This window comes from Nannospalax galili, unplaced genomic scaffold, assembly GCF_000622305.1.
Source record: "Nannospalax galili isolate Female #2095 unplaced genomic scaffold, S.galili_v1.0 scaffold490, whole genome shotgun sequence".
Taxonomy (NCBI): domain Eukaryota; kingdom Metazoa; phylum Chordata; class Mammalia; order Rodentia; family Spalacidae; genus Nannospalax; species Nannospalax galili.
In genome coordinates, this window is record NW_008329666.1 from 2488108 (window position 1) to 2512566 (window position 24459).

Below are 24459 nucleotides of genomic sequence, written 5' to 3' on the forward strand. Positions count from 1 at the left end.
CTGTTCAAGAGTGACATTTCCCCCTCAGAAAGATTACATCTTATCAGAGTGTATCAATAAAAAATAATCATAGGTGGTTTACAGTGCCTGAATTCTCTTTTGGGACTGTCAACAAATGCTGAAGTGGTAAATATGAACTTGAAAATTCTACTTTCAGAATGTGCTCTCTGCCAATATCACATAATCAGTGTGGTTTGTTTTGGGGATTCATTACTGGCCTGTTTTCTTTTTCTAAACACTGAATAGACATTGAGTGTGATAAACCCACAGATACTGGCAGCAGTCAGTATGAGATGGAATTTCAATCTGCCACTTTCCATCTATGAGAATTTGGGCAGGTTATTATTTCATCATGTGTAAAACGGTACTTAAAAATTGTTTTCAGGATTAAACAAGAATTTCAAAGCTTTGGGTAAATAATAAATACTGGTTTCAGGAGCTGGGGAGATGGCTCAGAGATTAAGACCACTGGCTGCTCCTATAGAGGTCCTGGGTTTGGTTCCTAGTATCTACATGGTGGCTAACAACCGTCAAAAACTCCAGTTGCAGGGACTCCAACACCCTTTTCTGGCCTCCAATGTCCAGTTGAATTTACATACAAGCAAACACTTAAACATATAAAATATAAAATCCAAAAAAATTAAAATAAATACTGGTTTCAATTTTGTTATAATTATTACCCATCATTTCCTCACTTCTTAGGATACCAGCAAGGGGGCCAAGACTGTGCAGTTGCCTCCTGATTTCCCTGTTTGTCCCTCCTATACTAAATCATTACAAAAGCGACCACAGCAGCTCTTTCCTATACAGGGACAGTCATAGAAAGCCTTCCAGCTGCCCCTAGCACAAGCTTGCCCCACCCCCAACCCCACCTAGCCTTTCTCAGGCTTTAACTCTCCAGCGGCTTTTCACTTCTCTTTCCCATTCTCTTCAGGCTTCATTCTAGTCAATTGTCTGTACATGGTCCTTGCTGTGCTCCTTCAGCCTAGAGTTCTGTTCCTGTCTCAGTCAGGTTTGTCACATCCCAGCCCCAAAGCTACCTATTTTAAATAGTTCACACTCCTATCTTTTGATGTCATATTTCTTCTCCTCAAAATGTTTAGGTCAAATTTTCCTAATGTCTGCCTTGCCTACAAAATTATAAGGTTGTTAAGTTTGGGGAGGTACGACTGCCAGTTTTGCTCATCCTGTTCTTTATAACCTAGTTCAACCCCAATCCAAAGGAGGAGGAGGACAGAAACCATTACCTTAAGAAATGAATACATGCAGAGAGAGGTTAAAATGACCTGGACTACACAGTCTCGAATGACCGGCTCCCACCCCTAGGGTTGGTTATCAAATGGTTTCCTTTTATCTTTTCTTCCTCCCTTCCTTTCTCCTTTTTACTTTCCTCTTTTCTTTCTTTTCAATATATTTTGGGTTGCTCTTGGGGTTGGCCTTGGTCTTTACGTCTCATACTAGCGACTCAGGCTCTGCCTGCCCGCCTAGGAAGACGATAGGATCTAAGAAGACGCGACACCAGCCAGCAGGGCGGCGAGCGCGGGCCGGAAGTGCGGCGCGCGGCGGAAGTGCGGCGGGCGGAAGTGGCGGCCTTGCGGCCTGGCTGAGGTGGGCGACGCGCTGGCTCTCTGGGCTCCCGGGGCCGTTCCGGCAGAGGAAGGTGCGATCCCTACTCAGAGCCGCGGGGTGCGGGTGTCCATGGCCTTCCGGGCATTTCATTGAGCCGGGACCGCCCGAGGAACTTCCCAACGCGGCGACCGCGCTCCGGTGGTAGAATAAATGACGGAAGGGCAAGGCAGCGCTGCAAAGAAAGCATCTCAACTGTATGCTGCGCCCAGTGATTCGCAGATGCTCCGGCCCCGGTTCACTTGAAGGCTATGAAGTGCGTGGGATAGGACGCTCGACAGCCTCCTGAGTTGACGTCCTTTTTAAATAAATGATTTTGAGCAGCCACGTTGACCTTTAATTCAGGTGAAAAGGTGCAGGAGGGAACACTGTGAGTGCCAGGGCCCTCTGGACCCGGCTGTCGGAACCCCATCTTTGTTTTGTTGGGCAGAAGCAGCCCTTTGGGATCTGAACAATGAGAAAATAAATCAGAGACTTCATAGTTCTCACCATTACCTAGCCTTGTCAGTCACCCCTGACAAATATCAGTTCATACAGGTTTTTGCGCTTTTTTTTTTTTTATTGGTCTTTTGGAGATAGGGTCCCCTGTAGCCCCAGCTGGCCTGGAACTTGTTATGTAGGCCAGGCTGGCCTCAAACTCACAGAGATCCGCCTGCCTCTGTCTCCTAAGTGCTAGGATTAAAGGTGTGTGCCACCACCCCTGGAAGGTTTCTGCTCTTTAATTTTTATGTGTATGAGTGTATTGCCTGCATGTGTGTAAGTGCACCCCGTGTGATGCAGTGTCCTCGAAGGTCAGAAGAGGGCATTGGATCCCATGGAATTAGAATTACTGATGGTTGTTAGCCACCTAGTGGGTGCTGGGAATCGAACCAGGTCCTCTGCAAGAGCACTCAGTGCTCTTAACTGCTGAGCCAGCTCTCTAGCCCCATGCAAGTTTTTAATAAGTTCAAGGGTAGGACTGTCTCCCCTAAATTGTCACTAACATGAATAGGTATGTGGTTGTTTCTAAGGCTGTGGTTTAAGTGGTTTTTTGCCTGAGTAATCTTTATTCTTGTTTATTAATCGTGTTTATATAATACCTTATATTTTAGTGCTCTTTTTAAAAAACTCCACAGTGTGACCTAGCATGAACTAAAGATTCTCAGTTCCTCAAAGACAGGGATAGTGTTTATGTTATATTCCAACACTTGTGGCACATTTCCCAACCTAAGCTGTAGTTACACAATGCCTAAGCTAATTAATCACCTCAGTTGGCTCAGTGTGTATGACGTTGAGCAAGTTGAAGTGGCTGTTGGAGGCCACAATCTCATTTGGTAATATTTTGTGGAATAGCTTATAAGACTGTATATGAAGCCAGGCATGGTGGTGTAGCCTTTAATCCCAGCACTGGGCTGGGCAGGGCGGGGGGCGGTGTAGGGGCAGGTAGATCACTATGAGACAAAGCCAGCCTGGGATGGTCTATGTAGGAAGTTCCAGGCAAGCTGGGACTACAGAGTGAGATCCTGTCTCAAAAAATAAAAAATAAATAAAAGTGCATGAAAAGCTGTCTACCAATATTTAGAACTGTGTACATGAGGTATATTATAGGTAAACAGCAAAGATTAAAACCTAAGGGCAATTGTGCTTGGTGCCAGTGCTTGCTTATAATCCCAGCACTGAGGTCATCCGATCTCAAGCTCCAGGCCAGCCCTGAATACACAGTGAGACCTTGTCTCTACAAACAGCAACCACAGCAGAAAGCAGGGAAACAGTGTACCCTGGAAATGTTGAGTTATTGTGTCGCTGGGAGAAAGCAGAACTAATCATGGTTCTGTGTGAGATGTTGAAACCTAATAACATGGGCCCTATTCTACTGGGGAACTGCCTGGAACCATAAAGGCCCAGTTGTGAGAATTAAGATTTATAGGGTACTTTAAGCAGAGCCCAGATTTTCTTCTGCTTGCTGTGGTCCAGTTGTAGCCACCTCTAGCAAAGGATCCATATATTTTTTTGTATTTCGCTAGAGTAATATGTGACTATAGTTTTATTTAGGTAGACTATTGGCAAGTAATAGAAATGAGGATTCTCTAGCTTCAGAATTTATTGAGTTGTGTTTCTATTTTGTTCCAGTTACCTGGCTATATTGTACTCACAGAGGAACTGTGCCCAGAGGCACTGTAGAGAGATGCTGTCAAAATAAGTTTGTTTTAATTAAAGTTTTTGTATTTCATAACTTATATATACCCTAGCTGGCCAATTTATTTACTTACTTTGATGCTAGGGCTTGGGCTTTAAGCATATCAAGACCTTGAAGTGATCTGGTATAAGTAGTGAGGGTTTTTTATGTTCCTTATTGTAAATCTAATTTTTGTACTACTTTATTCAGAGTGTACATCAGTGGAAGCCCAAAGCCAGCTGGAATAGTTCCTGAGTGTGTTTTTAATCTTGTCTGCAATTTTTTGAAGTGGGGACACCATCTGGATCAGGTATGTGCAGCTACACAGGCAGGACAGATTGAGTATCTACTGTCCTTCCCTTCATACTACCTAGAAATTTCTAGAGATAGAATCACTTGGGGAAGAATATACAAAATGAAAAGTTGTGACTAACTTTAACATAGATACGTGATTCCACATCCCTAACTCCCTATTCCTGTACCGCAGGGACACGGATCAGGAAGCATAAAGATATTACTCTCCATTTGAATTCTTACTAAGAATTAACTGTTCAGAAATGTAAGCAAAACTCAAAAGTGTCTGCTGTTTTTAGGATGTATCAATCAGATCTTTTCATTAATATCTTTTTTTTAAAAAAATTTTTTGAGACAGGGTCTCCCTATAGCTCCGGATGACCTGGAACTCCCTATGTAGACCAGGCTGGCCTCAATCTCACCTACCTCTGCCTCCTGAGTGCTGAGATTAAAGGTGTGTACTACCATGTTTGTCTTCACTAATATCTTAATCTGTTTTCTATTGCTTTAACAAAATATTTTAAGCTGGGTAATTTACAAAGTAAAGAAATTTATTTGGCTGGAGGATCTAAACACTGCGATACTGAAGTCTTGGCAAGGGTCTCCTTGCTGTGTTATATCATAGAAGAAAACTAAAAAGGGCTAAATGTACTATAACATTTCCTCTGGAGAGAACTAATTCATTCTGAGAGAACACATTAACCCGTTTGTTGGCAGTAATCTTCCCGTGACCTAATTACCTTCCACCAGGTCCTGCCTCTTAAAGGTTCTGTCACCTTAGCACTGCCAGATTGGGGACCAAGCTTCCGGCACAAGAATCTGCTCAAATCACAACCATCCTGTAGCAGTCAGTGTAAGTAATGGCCACTTTACTGCTATAACTTTCATTACTGTGCTACTGTGTTGTCAGTCTTTCCTTTGCCCAAGGTGTGAGTTCCTCAAGGGCACGGACAAATTTTTTCTTTAATTTTTTTTCTTAAATACTTTTTATTTATTTATTTATTTATTTATTTATTTATTTATTTAACAGGGTCTCCCTGTAACCCAAACTGGCCTAGAACTCACTATGTAGACCAGACTGGTCTCAATTTTCCAGAATTTTTTTATTTAATTGAATTTTTTGCAATTTTCACACAATGTAATTTGATAGTATATAGATCTCTTCCCCTATGCACACCTCCCCTATTGCCCTCCCAGCCCAATTTAATGTTCTGTATTACATATATAATAAGGCCTATAAAGACTAATTTGTGTCCCTAAATGTCCTTCAGTATGGGTCCATCCACTGGGGCCTGGTTAACCTAACAAGAGGCCAATCCTTGAAAGAGACTGTCTCTCTTCTCCCAGCAGCCATCAGTTGCCAAAATTTCCATAGGTGGTGTTGGGGTTTCTTACCCACTTCCCCATTTGTACATTGGCCAGTTGCGAGTTTCTGTGTTAATCACCATCTGTTGTATAAGGAAACTTCTCTGGTGAGAGTTGAGAGATACGTTAATCTATGGGTATAACAGTAAATCATTACAAATTAGTTTAATATAACTATTTAGTAGAAAACTGATGTTATAGTCTCCCCTATGACCTGTGAACTGTCTTAGACTCAGGTCCCTAAGCCTGATATCAATGTCAGGTATGAGCTCCATCCTGTGACACAGAACTTAAATCCAATTAAAGAGAGATTGGTTATTCCCATAATATTCGTGCCACTATTACACTGGTGGGCATATCTTGCAGGCCACTTGTTGTATTCACAGGATTCATAGCTGGGTAAGGTTGATAATTATTTTTTCTTTCTGGTAGCATGCATAGCACCTTCCCAGGGACAGTATCTCAAATCACTTTTCTATTTCTAGCACCTGGTGCATTGCAAACACTCAGTTCATGCTATAGAAATGAAAAGGCAGTGTCTCTGAAGGAAGGCTGAGCCAATAAAGAGTATGAAAACATCTGCAGGAGTGCTGCAAGGAAGAGAAAAGAAGACAAACAAGAACCACTTCTCAGGGGTCACTGGGTGCAGTTGGAAGTAATTTTTTGCTTAACGCCTTGGACCAGGGAAGGGTATATTTGAAAATCTATAGCTGGTCACCAAACTGCCTCGTAAGCCTGGTGAATTGTAGAGCATTGTTTGTGCTGAGTTAAATATATGAGTTTAAAAGGCCCTAATAGCCTTATCTCTATATCCCTTCCAGCCTGCCATACTCAACTCCTCACATAAATATCTTTTCAGCATATGTTTGAAGATCTATGAAGGTATACTAAATTAATAGTTTACCCAGGCCACCAGTATCTTAGATTGATCTTGTCTCAAGGAGAAAGGACCTGTGTCAAGTTACTATTTTAGGCTAGATTGCTCAAATAACAATGAAGAAAATCCATACTTGTTCTTTCTACTTTACTAACAACATTCCAGTGGAGTTCAAAGTTGACCACATTTTGTGTTGTAACAGGTCAGTCATGGGGTATATGCTGCTTCCTTCTGTTGTTAATGCAGTTGTAGCCAAAATGAGTATTACAGCTGTACACAAATGAACTTCTTATTATTCCAGTACTTTTTCATATTAATAATGAAATAATAGGAAAATGATTTCTGGTTTAGTCACATGGGAAGGACATGACATTAAATTATTTGATTTTTTTTACTTAATATACATGGTCTTGGTTAGCCAAGAGAAAAAATACTGTTATTTAAAAGAAAGTCAGCTTGGGACTGGAAAGATGGCTCAGTGGTTAAGTGCATTGGCTACTCTTGCAAAGGACCCATTCATATTCCAGCACCCACATGACAGCTAACAACTGTCTGTAACTCCAGTTCCAGGGGATCTGATACCCTCTTCTGTCCTCCATGGGTGCTACACGACATGGGTGCACTTACACACACGCAGGCATAACACTCATACACATAAAATAAAAATAAATTAAAAATTTGAAAGAAAGTCAACTGAGACAATTTGGAATATATGTGGGAAAAAGAGGTCTAAATCAAGCTGCTTCTTCAAGTTTAAAAAGAAATTAATGTGAATCTTCTTAGATTTAGAAATCAGAACATTATTTTATGCTAAGAGGATTTTTCCATATGGAACTTAGTCTTCCTTTCTTCTCATGAATCTTAAAAGAAAGGGCCTTAAGGTGCTGGAAAGATGGCTCATAGTTAAGCATACTGACTGCTCTTACAGAGAACCCAGTTTCAATTCCCAGCACTCACTGGCAGCTAGCTATTGTCTGTAACTCCAGTTCCAGGGGATCCAATACCCTCTTCAGGCCTCTATGGACTTTGCATGACTCAGATGCACTTATATACATACAGGCAAAATAATCATATACATAAAATGAAAATAAATAAAGCTAAAATAATTTTTTGTGAAGCCTTGAAACAACATCTCGGGTTTTTTGTTTTGTTTTGTTTAGAAAGGAAGTTAAGCTTAAGGCATATCTTCTAGTTCTGAAATTCTGTGTTAGTCTCCTTGAATATAAACATAGGCCATTCTTCAAGGAAAACTCGAAAGAAAGAAGTTTAAAAATATAATGTAGGAAAGATAGCTAAGCATAGTTTTCTTATCTAAAGTCACTTTCTAGTTCCAAAATATCAAAATAAATGATAGCTGTGAGAGAAAATAATAGGACCCAGGAGATTGTAGAGCTTAACACAACTCAGAGTTGTGGGGGCCTGGTGGCAAGAGTGGATCGTCCTCAGCAGTCAGATTGGCCTGTCCTTGTACAGACTTATGACTTATTGATACTGCAAGATCAATGAATTGTTGGATTTGTAATGAAACATCTTGCAGGTCTTGGGCATTATCTTTGGGACGATGAATTGGAAATGAGCAGAATATTACTTAAAAATGGAAGACATTTTGAATTTGCAACTGTTGTTTTTGGAAATGGGCTTGGGTGCTCTTAAATAGCAAGGAAGCTGGTATTACTATCTGTGCATAATATGACTAACATGTTTCAACAAAACTGCCTTCCTTCTGGGTCAGTGTTAATCTCAAAGGGAGTGGGTCGTTTTAGTCAAGAGGAGTAATGTAGAATGGAGTCTGCATTAATTCCCTGTGCACTTTGTTTCCATTCTTTGAACTGGATGATTTTGCCCCATCTTAGTGCTATCTTTTTGGAAGGAAGGCGTTTTCAAATTGGTTTTTAAACTCTGTTAAACCTTCATGTCTGATATAACCTAACCACATTATTCAGGTTTTCTTGGCTTTCAGGAACTAGTTTACAGCCAATTGTATCATAATTGAACTGAACATTGTTGCACACTCTGAATTTGGAATATGCTGCTCTGGCTCTAAGCCAGTTGCTGAGTCAGTATCTTTGGGGTTGAGAAGGGAGGGAGGGGTACAGCATGTGCAGACTCCATTGTGTTAACAGGAATTAGTCCAGGATTCCTTTTATACTCCTGGGTACTATAGGGCATGTACTGGGAAAGGACATGACTGTTCTTGATTAGCACTGTTTTATTTTTCTCAGCTGAATGTTTTCCTGGAAACCTTTCCTTGACATTGTCATGTGTACCAACCCCATTACTAGGTCAACTCCTCTGAAGTAATGATCTGGAAGGAGTGACTGCTCAGGTCTAAAGATTCTAAAATACACTTGCTTACACTGAAGATTTCTGTCCTACTTCACATCTGTCAACTTACAACAGGCCAAGGAAAGGGCAGCAGTGCTTCCGGATGCAGGGAAGAGTGCCACGGTGAAAAGGATTATGTCTTTGAAAATAACACTTAAAGTGTGTCTTATGGTGAGAGAAAACACATTCTTCTTCCTATTGAGGGAGCTTTTCCAACTCACATGTTAAACAGTTTCCACATGAGTGCCCAGCCACTCTAGTTCACCTCCCGTTTCCCAGCTCAGTGCATTCTGACACCACTGCTTCTCAGTTATGAACAGAATGAGAGAAACGAATTGGAATAAGCAATTTATACGTGTGCATAGATCTCTAAGAGAGTTTTGGTCTTCTCTAAAGAGCTATGCATTGCAGGCTCCTAAAGACAGAAACTACTTCAGATTCCTTGTTTGAGGCCTTATGCAGGCAAAGTTAATTCCTGTGTTGTTTCCTTGGTGTGGAATTTCCCTTTCTTGGGTTAGGAGGCCCTCCAAGGCCCTCAGGCTATGAATATGAGTCTTGAGTCTCTGGAATATGAGAGATCAGGACAAGTGGTAGAATTTCCATTTTATAGTTGACAAAACTAAGGCTCCAATGTCCCAGAACTTGTTAGTTGCAGTTGCCTTTCACTTTGGGTTCTGTGTTCATGAAATCCTCATGTTAAAAAATGTATTCAGGAAATTCAGACACACGGAATCCAACCTAAACTCTACATGAAGATTAAAATTTAACTCTAAATAAAAAATTGTATTATTTATGCTTAACTCTTCTGATTGATGGGGTTTACTATGAACGGTGTTCATTTAAAGTATTTTGATCTCCCTAGACAAGTTTATTCAGAACTGCTTGGAACAAGTTTTGACTTTAAAGATTATCAGTAATGGCAACTTTACCATTTCTGAGGGAGCTTCTGTTTTGATATGCACAGATTGAGGATGACAGTACAATAGTAATGGTTGATTTTTTTCATCTGTAAAAAATGAAGACAAGTACAGAGAAAGAGCAATTCAACTGGACTATTCTTTGTTTAAAACCTCGTTCTTGAAAACCTGGTTTCGGTGTGCTGTTTTGTAATTCTGTGAAACCTGAGTGAGCTAAGCCACTACTTTGTGTAAGGTATTTGCTAGTCAGTCTTACCTAGACCTAGTGATGTCGTATTTAAGTGGTGTTCATAATCTGAAATTTTGAGATCTTTGTTTGAAATATTTTTCAGGTTTGCAGTTTTACAGTTCCTCACTTCTGAAACTACTATTACTAAGAGTTTAAGTGTTCCATTTGAGGTCAATAAAAGCACATTTCCAATGAAAGAAGCATCATTATTATTTATAAAAATACCTATTAGAATTATTTCATAACCAGTAATTAAGCCTGAATTTTATATTATGATTTATACAGTTTTTAAATTGGATTATCCCTTTCAAGATAACTTTTGCCTTCACTCTCCCCGTGACCCACTGTCTTTACCCATACCCAAATATCCTTTTAGTAAAGATGCTAAACTAGGCAAGAACAAATCAAGGGAGGTTTTTAGGCACCAACATTGGTTGTGAGGATTAATGCCTTTAGAGCAAATCAGACTCATCTCTTCTACTTTGAGTACGTTACCTCACTGCCCCTGTTCTCAACAAGCCTTCCTCACTGCTTGACAATGAACTGCTCCCTCATTCTAAAAACAGCTTTTCCCATTGTCTTCTGTGATACAATACTCAGCTATTGTGCTTCCTGTCCTTACTTCTCCCTACCAAATCTCTAAAAGTTGGATTGCCTCAAAGATCTGACTTGAGCCCTCTTTTTCTGAACTATTTAGATGATCTCATCAAGTTTTATGGCTACCGACACAATCTTTAAACCAATAGAGATTCAATTTTTTTTTTTTTTTTTTGAGACAGGGTCTTCCTGGAGCCCCAGCTCACCTAGAACTCACTATTTAGACCAGGCTGGCCTTGATCTCATAGAGATCCACCTACCTCTGCCTCCTGAGTGCTGCGATTAAAGGTACGTACCACCATACCCTGCTGAGACTCAAATATATATCTTCGGCTCTGCTCCTCTCTTGAGTACCAAGTCTATATATGTCACTGCCTGCTTGAGTCACATCATGTCTCTGTTAACAAATTAATCTTTCAAATCTATCAGTGGTTCCCAAGGCACATATGGCAATGACAGATCACACACTGCTTAACAATTATTAAAAATTCTCTAAAATCTCATCCTGTTCCACTCTCCTAACTTATTTTCTACTGTCCTTTAAAAAAATTTAAATAGTATATTTGTTTTTATTTTGTGTGTATGAGTGTTATGCCTGCATGATGTAAATACATCCTTGCATGCAATGCCCACAAAGGCTACAAGAGGATATCAGATCCCCTGGAACTGAAGCTACAGAAAATTAACTGCTGAAAACCAAACCTGGGTCCTTTGCAAGAGCAGCCAGTGCTTTTAACTGCTGAGCCATCTCTCCAGCCCCTTCTATTCTTTATCTTTTTGCTTTATTCTTGTATTCCCCCATTAAGTGTCTAACCCCAAATCTGGAGTGTTTCCTATTTTGCCTATATATCCACAAATCCTAAATGATTCGAGTTCCATTTCTTGTAAAAGTGCCTGCAGTCTTATCCCTCAGTGCTCTTCTGTGTGCTCTTCTGTCCCTTTCTCTTACAGCATTTTATATCACTGTTGTTATACCTCCTGTCTTTCTCATTTACCTGTCTGCACATGTTTTATCTCCTGACCAGAATTTTACCTCTTCATGAGTGGAGAGCGTCTCTTAATCCACTTTCAGCCCTTCTTTTCCTCACCTCTGTAGAAGTAATGAGTGAACAATGTCATTAGTTTGCTAATACTATAATGCATGACATAACTTTTGTCTCAGTTAAAAATTAATGACCTTTCTAAATCCACTAAAATACATCTAGAATTCTTGCTGCTTGTATTTAGTATATGAAGTTAATATGAACTTTATTTGGAGAGAGATAAATAAGCTTAATACCAAGCTGGGTGAAGAAAAAAATGTGATGGCTTAATTTTACTGAGAATTAGAGGGGGTGTTCATGTATTAAGTGGTGGATATGTAAATTATAATTTTAATGAAATTATAATCTTGCTGGATAGGCAAAGACCCAAATTTCAAGCAGCTAAAAAATTCTTTCAAAAGGTTCTTGCAAATTGATTGTATATGAATGCAATTGAATGTAGCACCTATTGAGTCTGGATACTTGGACATTCCATGGTCATTGATGAGAATTTGAATGGAAATTAAAAGTTTCGTTTGTGGGCACTCATGTGACTATTAAGTCCTTCTAGACACTAAGTCTTCTGTGAGCTGCTCTGGTCCTCTCTATAGAGAACCTGCTGGCACTGAAATCTGGACGTCAAGTTGTGGTCAGGGTGAGTGTGGTATAAGGGATTCCTTCCCCTGGGGCTGAGGCACTAAGTAGAGCTCACTTGTATTGGGAATTTTGTGGAAGCAAATCAGCAATTCAAACTTCATAGGCAGAGAGAAGCTGAGTAGCATGTCATATATAATGGTCCAGACGTAGCCAGTTAGCTCAGTTGTAACTTCTTGTCTGATTTGGTGTCACCATCTTAGTTCCCTAAGCCAGGTTCCTTGATTGCTGAAGTTGAGACACTAGAAAAGCACCTGAGATTCCACCACATTAGTAAATTATGCCCCATTCTAGGTGCCCCTTCTTTTCTGCTTCCTATATTCCTGTTTCTTCTATAGTCCCTTGGAATTGGCACTTCAAATCTGTTTAGTTTTCACTTTGGGTTTTGACCCTGCATGGTGACTTTCTGATCACTTAGCTGCACGAATGCTATTCTCTCTCTCCTGTTCTTGCACCCAAGATCTCGGTTAGTTTCCCATTCGTTCAGGAGTAAGTGGGGTTCAGATATAGCTGGCTGCAAAACAGGAATGCTGGGGAGGCATCATTTTTCCCTATTTCTCTAGATTAGATAGCACCCTGTGACCCAGGGGAATCCCCTTAGAGCAACCTCCCCTAAAATATTGGGTTTCCTAAAGAGGGTGTGAGTTTCTATTCATTTGTGTAAAAATAGGAACGTTGTACTTAGGTGGTAATGCATATGAAGAGGAGCACTTAACTTCTCACATGGCACAAATGACTAAACTGAACCCCCCAGCTGTCTTTGTAAAACACAGGTTCAGCAAGAGCTATGGTAATAGTGTTTGGTTAATGTCAGCTCAGCATTAAATTTGCATTATAGTCTTGCGCAGAAGGTCTAACATTATCTGTTAATAACCAAGGCAGTATCTAGACTTGTATAGACTTTTTGATTTTGCACATGAACTAACACTGCGGCTTGCTGATGAATGAGCATGTGAGCTCAGAGCTTTGGTATGCCAAAGGACTCTTTGTATGAATAAAATTCTGGTCAGTGAAGGTCAGTTTCTCTACTCAAGCAAGAACAGTGTTGTTTCCCTCCTAATCAGATGTACACACATGGTGTTTGAAAATCCAGGAGCCCCTCGTAAATGATGTGCAGTCATAGCCTGGGCTGCTGGCTCTTCATGCAAGAAATGAAAACTCCTTAATAAAGGCTCAAATGACCACGGCTTCTTTCTGTACTGTAATCAGCTGCTTTAATGGTATGCCCTTCAGTGCTTCACAGGGAAAATGCTATAAAGTTAAGTTATCTTCTCTATCTTGCTTCAAGGAGGGCTGAAATGGTCCAATCAGTCCTCCCCCCATGTTATATTTGATTTCACCATAAAGACCAATGAAGTCTGCCTCAGTTTTGTTGAAAGGCCAGTTTCCCTTTCTCTTTCAGGGGGATCTGTGCTTCTGAATAGCAGTGGACTTGAAACAGCAGGCGTTACCATCCTTATTGTTAAGCTTCTGAATTTTCTTTAAGCACATTCTAAATCTAGTCTTATATTTTTCCTTTTTTTTTTTTCAGTTGTGACAGAGGTGACCCAATTGCGCTTCTTTGATATCATAAGCACAGTTCTTTGTGCTTATATCACAGAGACGTAACAAAATACAAAGAATAAAATTGTGTCTGCCTGTATAGTAAGAACACATATTTCATGACTCAAGTCAATGACATCATCAAAAAAGTATTGTCAGTCAGGCCTGGTGGCACAGGCTTATAATCCCAGCTACTCTGGAAGCTGAGGCAGGGGAGTGAAGTTTCAAGGTCAGTTTGGGGAGCTTAGTGAGCCACCATCCCCAAATAAAAGATAAAAAGAGGGCTGGGGATATAGCTCAGTGATAGAGCTCTTGCCTTGCATTTGTGAGTCCCTAGGTTCAATCCCCAGTACTGAGGAGTGGGGAAGAGTTGTCTTCCCAGTTGTGAGCTAATAGGCAGAAACCACCTTTTAGGATATTTTTTTATAGTCTAAGATAGAGTTCAAAAATAATCGAACTAATGAAAATGTCACATTGATAGAGTAGCCCACATAAAGATTTTACTTCAAGAAGGCATAATTTGGTGAATGTGACATTGACAGCAATGGTGTTAGGTTTACAGAGTTAGTAAAATGCTCTAAGAAGAGGATTAAAGCATTTCCATTGGACTGTATCATTTCTCTTTTTTGTTTTTTCTTTTATAGCCATAAGTAGACTTCAGGAATTAAGGAATTTTAGCTTTAATATCTACCTAGAAGAAGAATAAGGAGCTTTTTCTTTATATCAGACACTAATATAAATGTATAATACACTACTTTGAAAGAAATAAATTATTGAACAATGTGGTAAAAATGTGTACCTTAGGGCACTTAGAAAAGATACAAGATGTAAAACTGCATAACATTGATGCCTTTCTCAGTAAATAAATGTGCCAGGCTTAAGTAATTAAAAATGTGTGACAAAACTGAAGTAGAGAAGAACAGTAGAAAAGCAGTAGCTGTGAGCAGTTGGGCATCCCTAAAGACGTTCTTAGCTCTCTGGCTTGGTTGAGCAAATATTCCAGCAAATCTGGATGAATAGCAACTCTGTTTACTATGACAGATTTTATTTGTCTTGGGTGCAACCAAGACCACATGCTGTGTTTTGTCATGTTGGAAATACTGAAGCAAATTTCCATTGTAAATGTGAATTTTTTTTAAGACCTTAAACCTCAATTCCAAGTCAGCTGAGTAGAAGTAGTAAGTTTTCCTTCTCTTTCCAGCTAAACATCAAGGAATCTTCTGTCCCTCCACCAAAATTGTGTAGCTACTGGGTTCACCAACCTGATGATGGTCTTCCTCACTGCTATAGAAGGCCCCACCTTTTCATTTCCACAAGCACTCTCTGCCTTTTTTTTTTTTTCCTAAAACAGTACTAGGGATTGAACCTAGGGCCTCGTGAATGCTAGGCAAGCAATTGCCGCTCTACCACTGAGCACCGTCCTCAGCCTATCTCTCTGCCTTTAATAAACTAATTTTTAAAAATTCTTTCTCTCCTTCATATATAAGTAAAGCTTCTTTTGATACATATTCTATTAAGGTGGTATTCCTGGTGACACAGAGTCTTCCAGATCCAATGATTCAGAAATCTCTACGTACCTATTATATGTCAGGTCAATTCCATGCTTAGAGACACAGGTCAAATAAGTACCTGTTCTTAATGTCCACTCCCCACACTCCCACCTCAGTAAAATCTTATATTGTTAAAGCTGTGTCTTCACCTACATTTACATTTTAGAGTTGTTGATTCTGCTAAATTTGCAGACGTTATGGGTGCAGGGACTTAACACTAAGCTGAGAATCACACAGAATATTGTGGAATTATCTATCTTCATTTTACCTTTGAGTAATTCTAGATAGCAAATCCTTGTGGAATTTGCCTTGCATTCATTTTTCTTGGACTAGCAGATCATTCAGTTAGCAGGGAGATCTGGGCTTATGAGTAAAGGAAAGATCATTGCTTTCATGGATCAGTATCTGATCTTTTTGTCCTATGGTCTTTACTGTATTTTCTAAACTCATATCGTTCTGTTTGAAATGAGTTTAAGGCTAATTACACTGAGAAGCCTGGTTGCCAGTGAAGATTAGCACTTAATTAATACAGTCATGCTCTGTGAAGTAGAACACGGAGATTTGCGATGATGGCAGTGAAGAGCTTAGAACCAGCTGCAGTGTCTCAGTCTAAAGACTGGACACCCTGAAGAGTGGTAATCTTTGGTTATGAGATAGGCCCAAGTAATGACTGCTGTACACACAGAATGACTGAGGAATTAGAGGGGAGGTTGTAGAGGGAAGAAAAGACTTACTCTAATATTTTAACATTTCAGCACCTATTGTATACAGGTTGATTGTGGGTACTTAGAAATACTGGTATGAATACCTGTTCTTTCAGAACTTACATTGTCATAGAGGAGACATAATAACTGTAAATAGTCAAGGGCATCTTTAAAGAGAGACACATAAAATAAGGTTATACATTTGGTTGGTTCACAAAAATATTGTGAATATGAGGATGGAGAGTTATGGGTTGGCCAGCATTGGTAAGGTGGTCAACAAAACTCTTTAGGCCATATGAGTTCTAGGGCAGGAGACACCACATAAGTGTTTTTCATGCAGAGAGAAAGAGAAAGCAAGTGCAGACATACTGATGAAGAAATGGCCTCTGGGTCTCAAGGACTAGGAGGAGAATCTTTTCACAGCTCCCACTTGCCAAGGTAGGGTACAGGGACGTGCTAGATGAAGTTGGAGAGGTAAAGTGAAATTAAGAAATGATGAGCCCAGGAATGAGTCCATCTTGGGAATAGTGGTAAATGATAAAGGTCACTGTGCACATGTGGTTTAAAAATGAAATTACAACATTTGTAGATTCAAAGACAAAGCTGGAGGCTCAGTGGATTAACAAGGAATAATAGTGTCTTAGTCAAGCAAAGTAGCAGGATGAAGGAGTCTCAAAGCCTAATGTTTGACATGCTGCTGTTAAACTGTTCTAACTGGAATCTCTCCAGTAAAAACACTAGTACATTTGTGCATGAAGTTTTTGAAAATCATGGCAACTTAGGCTATTGAACAAAGACTTTTTTTTGTGACAAGTTAACTCAGACTGATACTCCCCTACAGTTTATCTACAGCTTTGTCTTTAAACCAACAAACGTAATTCCCCTTCTCTTACAGTGTAGGTGGAAAAAAATCTCCTAAGAGATAGCTTGCACCTTCAGCTGGGGACTTTGTGTTGTTCACTTAGTCTCTCCTTTACCTTGGTGGGGCTAGGTGGTTTTGTATGCTTGTCAGGAGGTAAACTATCTTTGTGACTAAAACCTGACTCAAGACACCGCTACTTTTAGGGCTATGATCAGGACACTGGAAATATCTGCAGGTGAAATTTAATTTCATATTCAAATCAACAAACTCATGCAGTTTGCTTACAGAAACCACGGGATTAGGCACAAAACTAATCCATAAATATGTTTTATGGGTTTTTTTTTTTTTAATTCTAAGTTCTGTTTGGCTTGGAATACAGTGAATGCGTGATGGACACTTGCCAAATATCTGGGCCTCTCTGACACTCCTGGACTTCAAGAAATACTGAAACCTTCAAATTCCATCATAAGCTTGCAACTTACTGTTTGAATTCTAAAGAGCAAAGTCTATGGTGCATTAAGTTTACTGCCTTTTTTTTTTTTTTTTTTTTTTGGCAGAATTAAGATGCTCTGGTTTCAAGGAAATAGCCTGCAGATTGCCAAATCCTCTTTTGGACTCTTCGTGAGAAATCTCTCTGCCTCGAATGCAGCTCTGCCAGTGCTGACCTTATTCACAAAGGTACAAGTGAAAGAGTGAAACTGCAGCTTACAAAATAAAGTAGTAATACTTTATCATATACTTTAGCATTGTTGAGTGAAGAAAGTTGTGCATCCAAGAAAAAGGCTCAAATGTATAAAGAAAAGCAATGGGGAAATTCTTTCCAGATCAGTTCCTCTGCTATTCTTCCCCAGACACTTCATGCTTCTCGATTATTGAGGGCAGAATAATATATGTAATGGTCACCTCACCCCTGCAATTTAAAAAAGAGCTACAGATTATAATTATGATGCTTAAAGCTGTGCCATTTAGAAATAAGTCAATTCTCATTATTTGTGGTGGCTGTGTTTTAAAAGTACCACAAACACTGAATACTAAGTATTGCTCTTAGGAAAAATGCTGGATTAGGATCCCATGAGCAGACTCTGGCCACAGTATTTTTGTGAACCATCCAAATGCATAACTTTATTTTATGTGTGTTTCTGTTTAAAAATGCCTTATTCAATATCTATTGTTTTATCATTGACATTATATTCATGGGCAGCAGTACTACAACTCATGCCTAAATGAAGCTTCTCTAACAGCATATTTTCTCCATGAGGCACATCTCAGCTTTTTGTACCATGCTTAGGGGCTATTTTTAAAATGCACAAAAGCAAAAAAAGGCACTACTCATAAAGTAGCACCCCTGGGACTATCCATAAGCATCCTAACTTACAGTTTAGGAGCTAAACAAGAAGGAAAAGCCTGACCTTATTGGTCCTTAATTTAGAATGAGTTTTTTGGCAACTCAAATTTGCTATTGCTTTGCACATAGGCGTATCCATAAATGACTATAAAAGTGCTTCCAGTATTGTTTTGGGGTTGCAAATAAATTTTAGTATGTAGGCAAATTCACAGACCTATAACCCATGAATAAAGAAGATTGATTATATTTGTTTTCTTATCCCTGGCACTCCTTTTTTTTCTATGCTACATAGTGAGGTTTTATCTTTTTTTTTTTTTTTTTTAAGTTTTACAAAAACGTTATTGAGAATTTCATACATGTATATAAGGTGTTTTGATCAAATGCATGCCCACTCCCTCCCCTCCAACATTCCCCTCTCTGAAGAGGTAACCCTAAAATCAAGGATTATATACAAGCTCCAAAATACTTTTGACATTTTTGGCCTTGGAACAGAGTATGTTGCTAACAGGCCCAAGGACATTTTGACTTTTAGCCAAGAAACTGGCTACATTTCTTTGGGGTCTTTTTACCCTAACTACCTAGCCAATTCCTACCTCCTATTCTTAGCACCCTGGCACTACTTTTAAGCTATAAGGTTAATTTAAATGTGGTGGGGTACACATGTGCATATATGTGCACAGGTGCATTTGGAGGCCTGAGGTTGATGTCAAGAGTTTTCAATTACTCTTCACCTTATTCTTTGAGGTAAGGCCTCTAATTGAACCCACAGCTCACAGTGTACCTAGTCTAGCTAGCCAGCTTGTCCCAGGGATCCCCTGTCTCTGCCTTGCCTGTGCTGGAATTACAGTCACCTTGCCCACCCAGCATTTATATGGGGTCTGGGGATCCAAACTCAGGTCCTCAAACTTGGCATGGCATACACTTTAACCACTGAGCCCTCTCTCCCTAGACTTAGTTTAACTTTTTAAAGAGCTTTCACCTCTCAAATTTGTAGTACAAGCATTGGTAATATCTTTTTGGTAGTTAACATTACTTTGTATAATTTATAATCAAAAGGAAAAATAGGGACAATAGAAGTAACTTTTGTGAATAATACTACAATTTAAATAAAACAGTCTTTTTAATAGATTTTTCAGATTTTAGGCAGTTTAGCAATATTTTGAAATCGGATTGTTATAACTAAGTCTTCTGGTTGTGATGCACACCTGTATCTCCCAGCATTTGGGAGACTGAGGGAGGAGGATTGCAGCAGGTTTAGGCTAGGCTACAAGGCAAGTACCAAGCCAGCCAGAATTGCATAGCAAGCCCCTATTTGAACTTCTCCCCTGTCCCCCAACCCCAAATACAAAGCTTAAGTTATTTTTAAAATGAATTTCTTATTGAGACTACTTTATCTAAATTGCATTTTATGTCATTAGTATATAGTATACTGTTGGAAATTATGGAGCCAAAAATGTTTCATTATCTGACATTCCATAATAGGCAATGCATATGAGAATTAACCAGAAAAATAAAATAACCCCACAAGGTTAGTTGTGTTCATTTGGCCTACTTTTGTTATGCACTATTTTTTTAGATCAGAGAGCCATTGCGATAGCCAAAAATGTTTACAAAAAATAATCAAACAAAAAAACTCCAATCTTCTATTTGTCTTAATATGTGTACTGAACACCATGAGGCACATAATAATACATAACTTCCCTTCAGTAACTCACAGTTCAGTAAAAGAAATACCAAACTCAAGTACTACTTAGTCCTCCATCAGTTATAAATAGTAGAGTGTACTTTCCAGATTTACTTAAACAAGATTTATGAGTTGTTTGTGTTTTTCTTATTGATTTTGTGTGTGTGTGTGTGTGTGTGTGTGTGTGTGTGTGTGTGTGTGTGTATTTCACACAAAACACCTCTCTCTTGCTCAATCTTAATCATCTTTTGCACTGGCACCCTCCCATTGCCCCACCACCACCACCACCACCACCCCTGGAGGGTTGTTTGGTTTTAAGAAGAGCTTGATTCAAGAAATAAGGTTATTAGTCTCTTCACATTTGAATCTTCTGGATTAAATTCATCTTTATAGTGTCTCTTCTTGTGTGTGGTTGTAGCAATCCCAAGTCCAGATCTTGCATCTCAGACATCTACAGAAATTTCAGCAAAAGTCTCATTGCTGTTCATGGCTATGATTGGCCCACCCAAACCAATCATAGGCAAACAGGTGATTTGATTTCTTGAGCCTAGGTCAAGTGTTCCATCTTTCTTACATAGAGATGGAATTAACTGTTGGGGACCCCTGTTGTGTAAAGTAGCAGTCTCTCCATGTCCGGATAGCCTATGGGCTCGGCTTCAAATGCAGAGACTCCTTTTATCAGCAGGGTGCCTTCCCTGGCATCTTCCTGACTCATCTTTTGAAGTAGCCATGGCCTCCGGCTCTGGAAACTGCCAGCCTTTCCTGTGTGATTTTCAGACAGTCTGGCAGCCTGGCAGGAGCCCACCTCTACATGTAAATAGGGTATCCCACAAAGTACCTATCAGCTAAGGTTTTTACTACTACCCCCATAGTATAAAATATCCTTTGGAGCCGAGCTGAGTCACTGAATAAAGGGGCTGTACCACTGACTGAGCTGAGTTCTGTGTCTTACTGCCTACGATCCAGCCTCCCCAGGGGGGCGCTATCCTTCCGTCATCGACTCACGGAAATCCAGCTTTAGCCATCCCGCACCTCTCCTCGTGACCCAGAAGCTGACGGGTCCCGAACTTAGAGAGAGAGTGCACGGGTGAAATTGGGGCGGAACTCGACCGGGCCAGCCCCAGTAGCAGAGACCCACAGAGACGTGGAGAAGCAGGGACCCGCCAGCAACGCAGAGCAGACTAGCCACGGGACCGCTGCTTCCCAGGTGTGCGCAGGAGACCGCCGCCTCGCTAGCAGCTGGCGCCCTGAGATCCCTGCGTCCCCATAATTAACCACACTCTAAGAGTAGTTCCTATGGGACAGAATCACAGCATTCTTGCTGTAAGAAAGGAGGTGGGCACTGTACAGCAATCAACAAATATGTGTTATAACTCAAGAACAGTGAAAAGAGCAAGTGCTATGGAGAATCCTCGGAAAGGCTGTTTCAGTGGCCCTGCCCATGGGTCTTTATCCTGTCTTGGTTACTTAAACTTTCTAAAGTGTAATGAGCCTCTGGATAGATATACATTCACTATTTGAATGTATGTTTTCCATAACTTCCACAAACCCAAATTTAAAAACAAAACAAAGCAAAACTCCTGGGTCTAGGCTCTTCTAAAGTTTTTCATATAAAAGCAAACGATGAAAGAAGTGTATCCGGTACTTCAGTTTAGCTGCTGCTTGTTTTGCTTTTACTTTTAAGCTCTTATATTGACCTTGTGGCACTTTCTCAGAAAATTTCAGCATGATTATTTTATTTTCAGCATGATATTAATTTATTATTATAGTAACAAACTATCCATAATCTGTTCATTGTTCATTCTAACAATAGTTTGATGAGATGAACTGAGCTTAAAAAAAAAAAAGACCTTATTTCAAAACATGCTGTGAGTTAAAGAGAAGACCTCTTTTGTATATCACCTCTTCCTGATATGTTAAAAAACAACTTTTATGTAAGCACCAGTAATATTGAATCCATTTTGAGCTCATACAAGAGAAGCTATAACAGGTTTCTTTTCTTGGGCTCAGTAACTGGAAACCTTTTAAATCTGCCACTCTGTATTCTACCTGACTCCTCCACAGGGTCATTTAAGAGTACAAACAACTTGCTTACTCTTCAGATAGAACATCAGCCCAGGATACCTTTTGTGGATACTTGTAATACTAAAACAGAAAAATACACTATGAATTGCTGCTACAATCATCATCTAAATTGAACAGATTTTTCCCCTTCCTTTAAAGATAGAGCAGTCACTATCTAACTCTTCCCTGATAGATTTGTTCCTCTTGACTCATTAGGAAAAATAGGATGGTGGGGTTCAGTGCCTCCCAGTCAGAAAAGATGTAAGCTGCTCTGGATGTGTCAGCCACCAGTTCAGCTATATGAGGTCAGCAAAGTGTTCCTGACAAAGCCCTTTAGGTATTAGATCAGTGAGAAATAGTGAGCATGTAATGTGCACATGTGCATACAAGTATATGTGTGCATGTGTATACATACATATGAGAAAAATGAAAACAAAACCAAAAATACACAGAGCCAATTTCATGAAACACTAGCTCTTGTAAGATTTTACTTTGGAATTAAAGCAGTGTAACTAACCTAGTAGAAAACTGTCTTTTTAAAGCAAGCATAATGTGCTTCTTGTGTTCTTTGTTTGTTTGTTGGAGGGTTCTGTTTTGATTTGTTTTATTGTTATACCCAATATCTACCTTTAGCTTTAACAGCCTTGTTTATTTCTAACTATAGATTCCATGCCCGCTTTGTGATGAAGCCAAAGAAGTACTTAAGCCTTACAGAAACAGGGTAATGCAACACAGTGTGTCTTTCGTGTATGTTGGGTGGATATTGTACATGGTGTAAAGTATCTACTTGGGTCCTTTCTTTAGGAAAAGAGATTAAGTGATTTGTCATTTATCTTTCTTTCATTTCTTTAGAGAATTTAGTGCTGATTTCTATAAAACTCATTACCTGAACAGTTTTCCTCTGAACAGTACTGTGTTTTCTGACTCCTGACATGAGTCAGAGTTAACTGGCAGGTGCAGTACTTATGTTTTCTTAAACTTTGGTCCCCATTCCTTTCATCCTGTTTCATAACTTCATGGACGTGTTCTGCTGTAGCAGACCACCCTACTTTTGCCATTCTTCCAACCAAGACGCTTCTGTCCTGGTCCTCAGGAAGCCTTCCAACTGGGCCTTATTTTATTTCTTTAGGAACTGAGTAGAGCCCTGCTGCTGAATGGAACAGGTGTAACAGAAAAGTCAGAAGATTGGGAGGTAGAGAATAGGATATGATGAAACTAGTGAAGTTTTGGAAATTAGGGCTGTTGGATTACAGTAGCCTAACACAAAAGCAAACCTCTCAGTTTGTCACTACAGTTGTCGTGTTGCTCCATGGTCTCTAAAGTACAGTACTTTAACCAATCTGTATTTTAGTTTATTTTACAGGAGGTGGACATCACACTTCCAGAAAACTCTGCTTGGTATGAAAGGTATAAATTTGACATTCCCGTCTTTCATTTGAATGGCCAGTTTCTAATGATGCATCGAGTAAATACCTCAAAACTCGAAAAACAGCTCATGAAACATGAGCGACAAGGTGCTGGAGACTGACTAACGCCCCCCTGATCTTCTGTTCTCTCCATCATAAGCCATCTTCCTGAGGATATGGCCATTGTCTTGTATTTCTTTTGTCACTTTCACAGAGATCTAGCATGGTACCACAAACATATGTTGTTCTTAATCTTCTGAGGAATGTGTGAACCCACCTAGAACTGTTTGCCTATGGGCATTTTATAAACTGAGAGGAGTGCTTGGTGCAGGGGAATGATGACAAGATGGAGAAGTCTATTTGCTGTGTTTCTTTTTCCCTTCTGCTAATGCACTGGACAGTGGCACTTAGAGAGAAGAAGGCTGTGCTGTCCTACTGCTGCCCTGGAGGGCGTCACTTCTTAATGAAAGAGTCATTGCTCTTCCACCCAGTAGATAAAGTGAAATGTGAATTGCTAATAACTGTGCATAGTCAATAAAGGAATGTTTTAACAAATATATCTACATGAAATCTGTTTCAGTGAGATTTAATAATACCTGTTTAAAATTAGACTTCATTTTTTGTTGTGTAGAAGAGAATAATTATCCTAGCCAAAGAGGCTTTGCTTCAGAAAGACAAAAGGAAAGACTTAAATCTCCAGCATGTATACAATAATCTCAACCTGCTTTGCATGTTGTCAGTAAATTGATTTCTAATATTGAGGACTGCCTTTTTTTTTCAATTATCATCAGTTAATTCAACTTACTATATAAGATAGTAATTTTATCAAATTTTACTATTTGGGGAAAATTCACTTTTAGTTGTAACTGAACATGTATATCATCTAAAGATAAAGTACCACATTATATAAACTATTAAAAAGGTAGTTTTGATCAGGTATGGCGGTGCATGCCTTTAATCCCGGCACTTGGGAGGCAAAGGCAAGCAGGTTATCTGTGAGGTCTACATAGGGAATTCCAGGTCCCCCACCAGCTGGGCTTCAGGGAGTCTCTCTCTCTCTCTCTCTCTCTCTCTCTCTCTCTCTCTCTCTCCCCTCTCTCTCCTCTCTCTCTCTCTCTTCTTTCTCTCTCTTTCTTATTTATATCCCTAGGTATGTATTTAGTCAGATTCAGCCAGCATAGGAGTGGATTCACTTAAAAACAAAACTGTCTTTTCCTCTTAAAATCACATTTCTGCAATTA

The 24459-nt window shown here is 39.6% G+C and overlaps 1 protein-coding gene across 14 annotated transcripts; it reads left to right on the forward strand.

Annotated features, from left to right (window-relative positions):
• Positions 1-1570: 1570 nt before the first annotated feature.
• Positions 1571-23777, forward strand: CUNH5orf63 (chromosome unknown C5orf63 homolog). 14 transcript variants are annotated; one of them, XM_029567447.1, is made up of 9 exons: positions 1571-1979; positions 3992-4091; positions 4269-4340; positions 4434-4529; positions 4826-4928; positions 5926-6095; positions 17277-17397; positions 22477-22533; positions 23164-23777. In XM_029567447.1, the coding sequence occupies exons 6-9, from the start codon at positions 6010-6012 to the stop codon at positions 23338-23340; spliced, it is 441 nt and encodes a 146-aa protein (XP_029423307.1). In that variant the 5' UTR covers positions 1571-1979; positions 3992-4091; positions 4269-4340; positions 4434-4529; positions 4826-4928; positions 5926-6009; the 3' UTR covers positions 23341-23777. The 14 variants fall into 14 exon arrangements, with proteins under 14 accessions (XP_029423307.1, XP_029423284.1, XP_029423309.1 ...); XM_029567424.1 differs by having other exon boundaries at positions 1571-1971; XM_029567449.1 differs by having other exon boundaries at positions 1571-1882.
• The last annotated feature ends 682 nt before the right edge of the window (positions 23778-24459 follow it).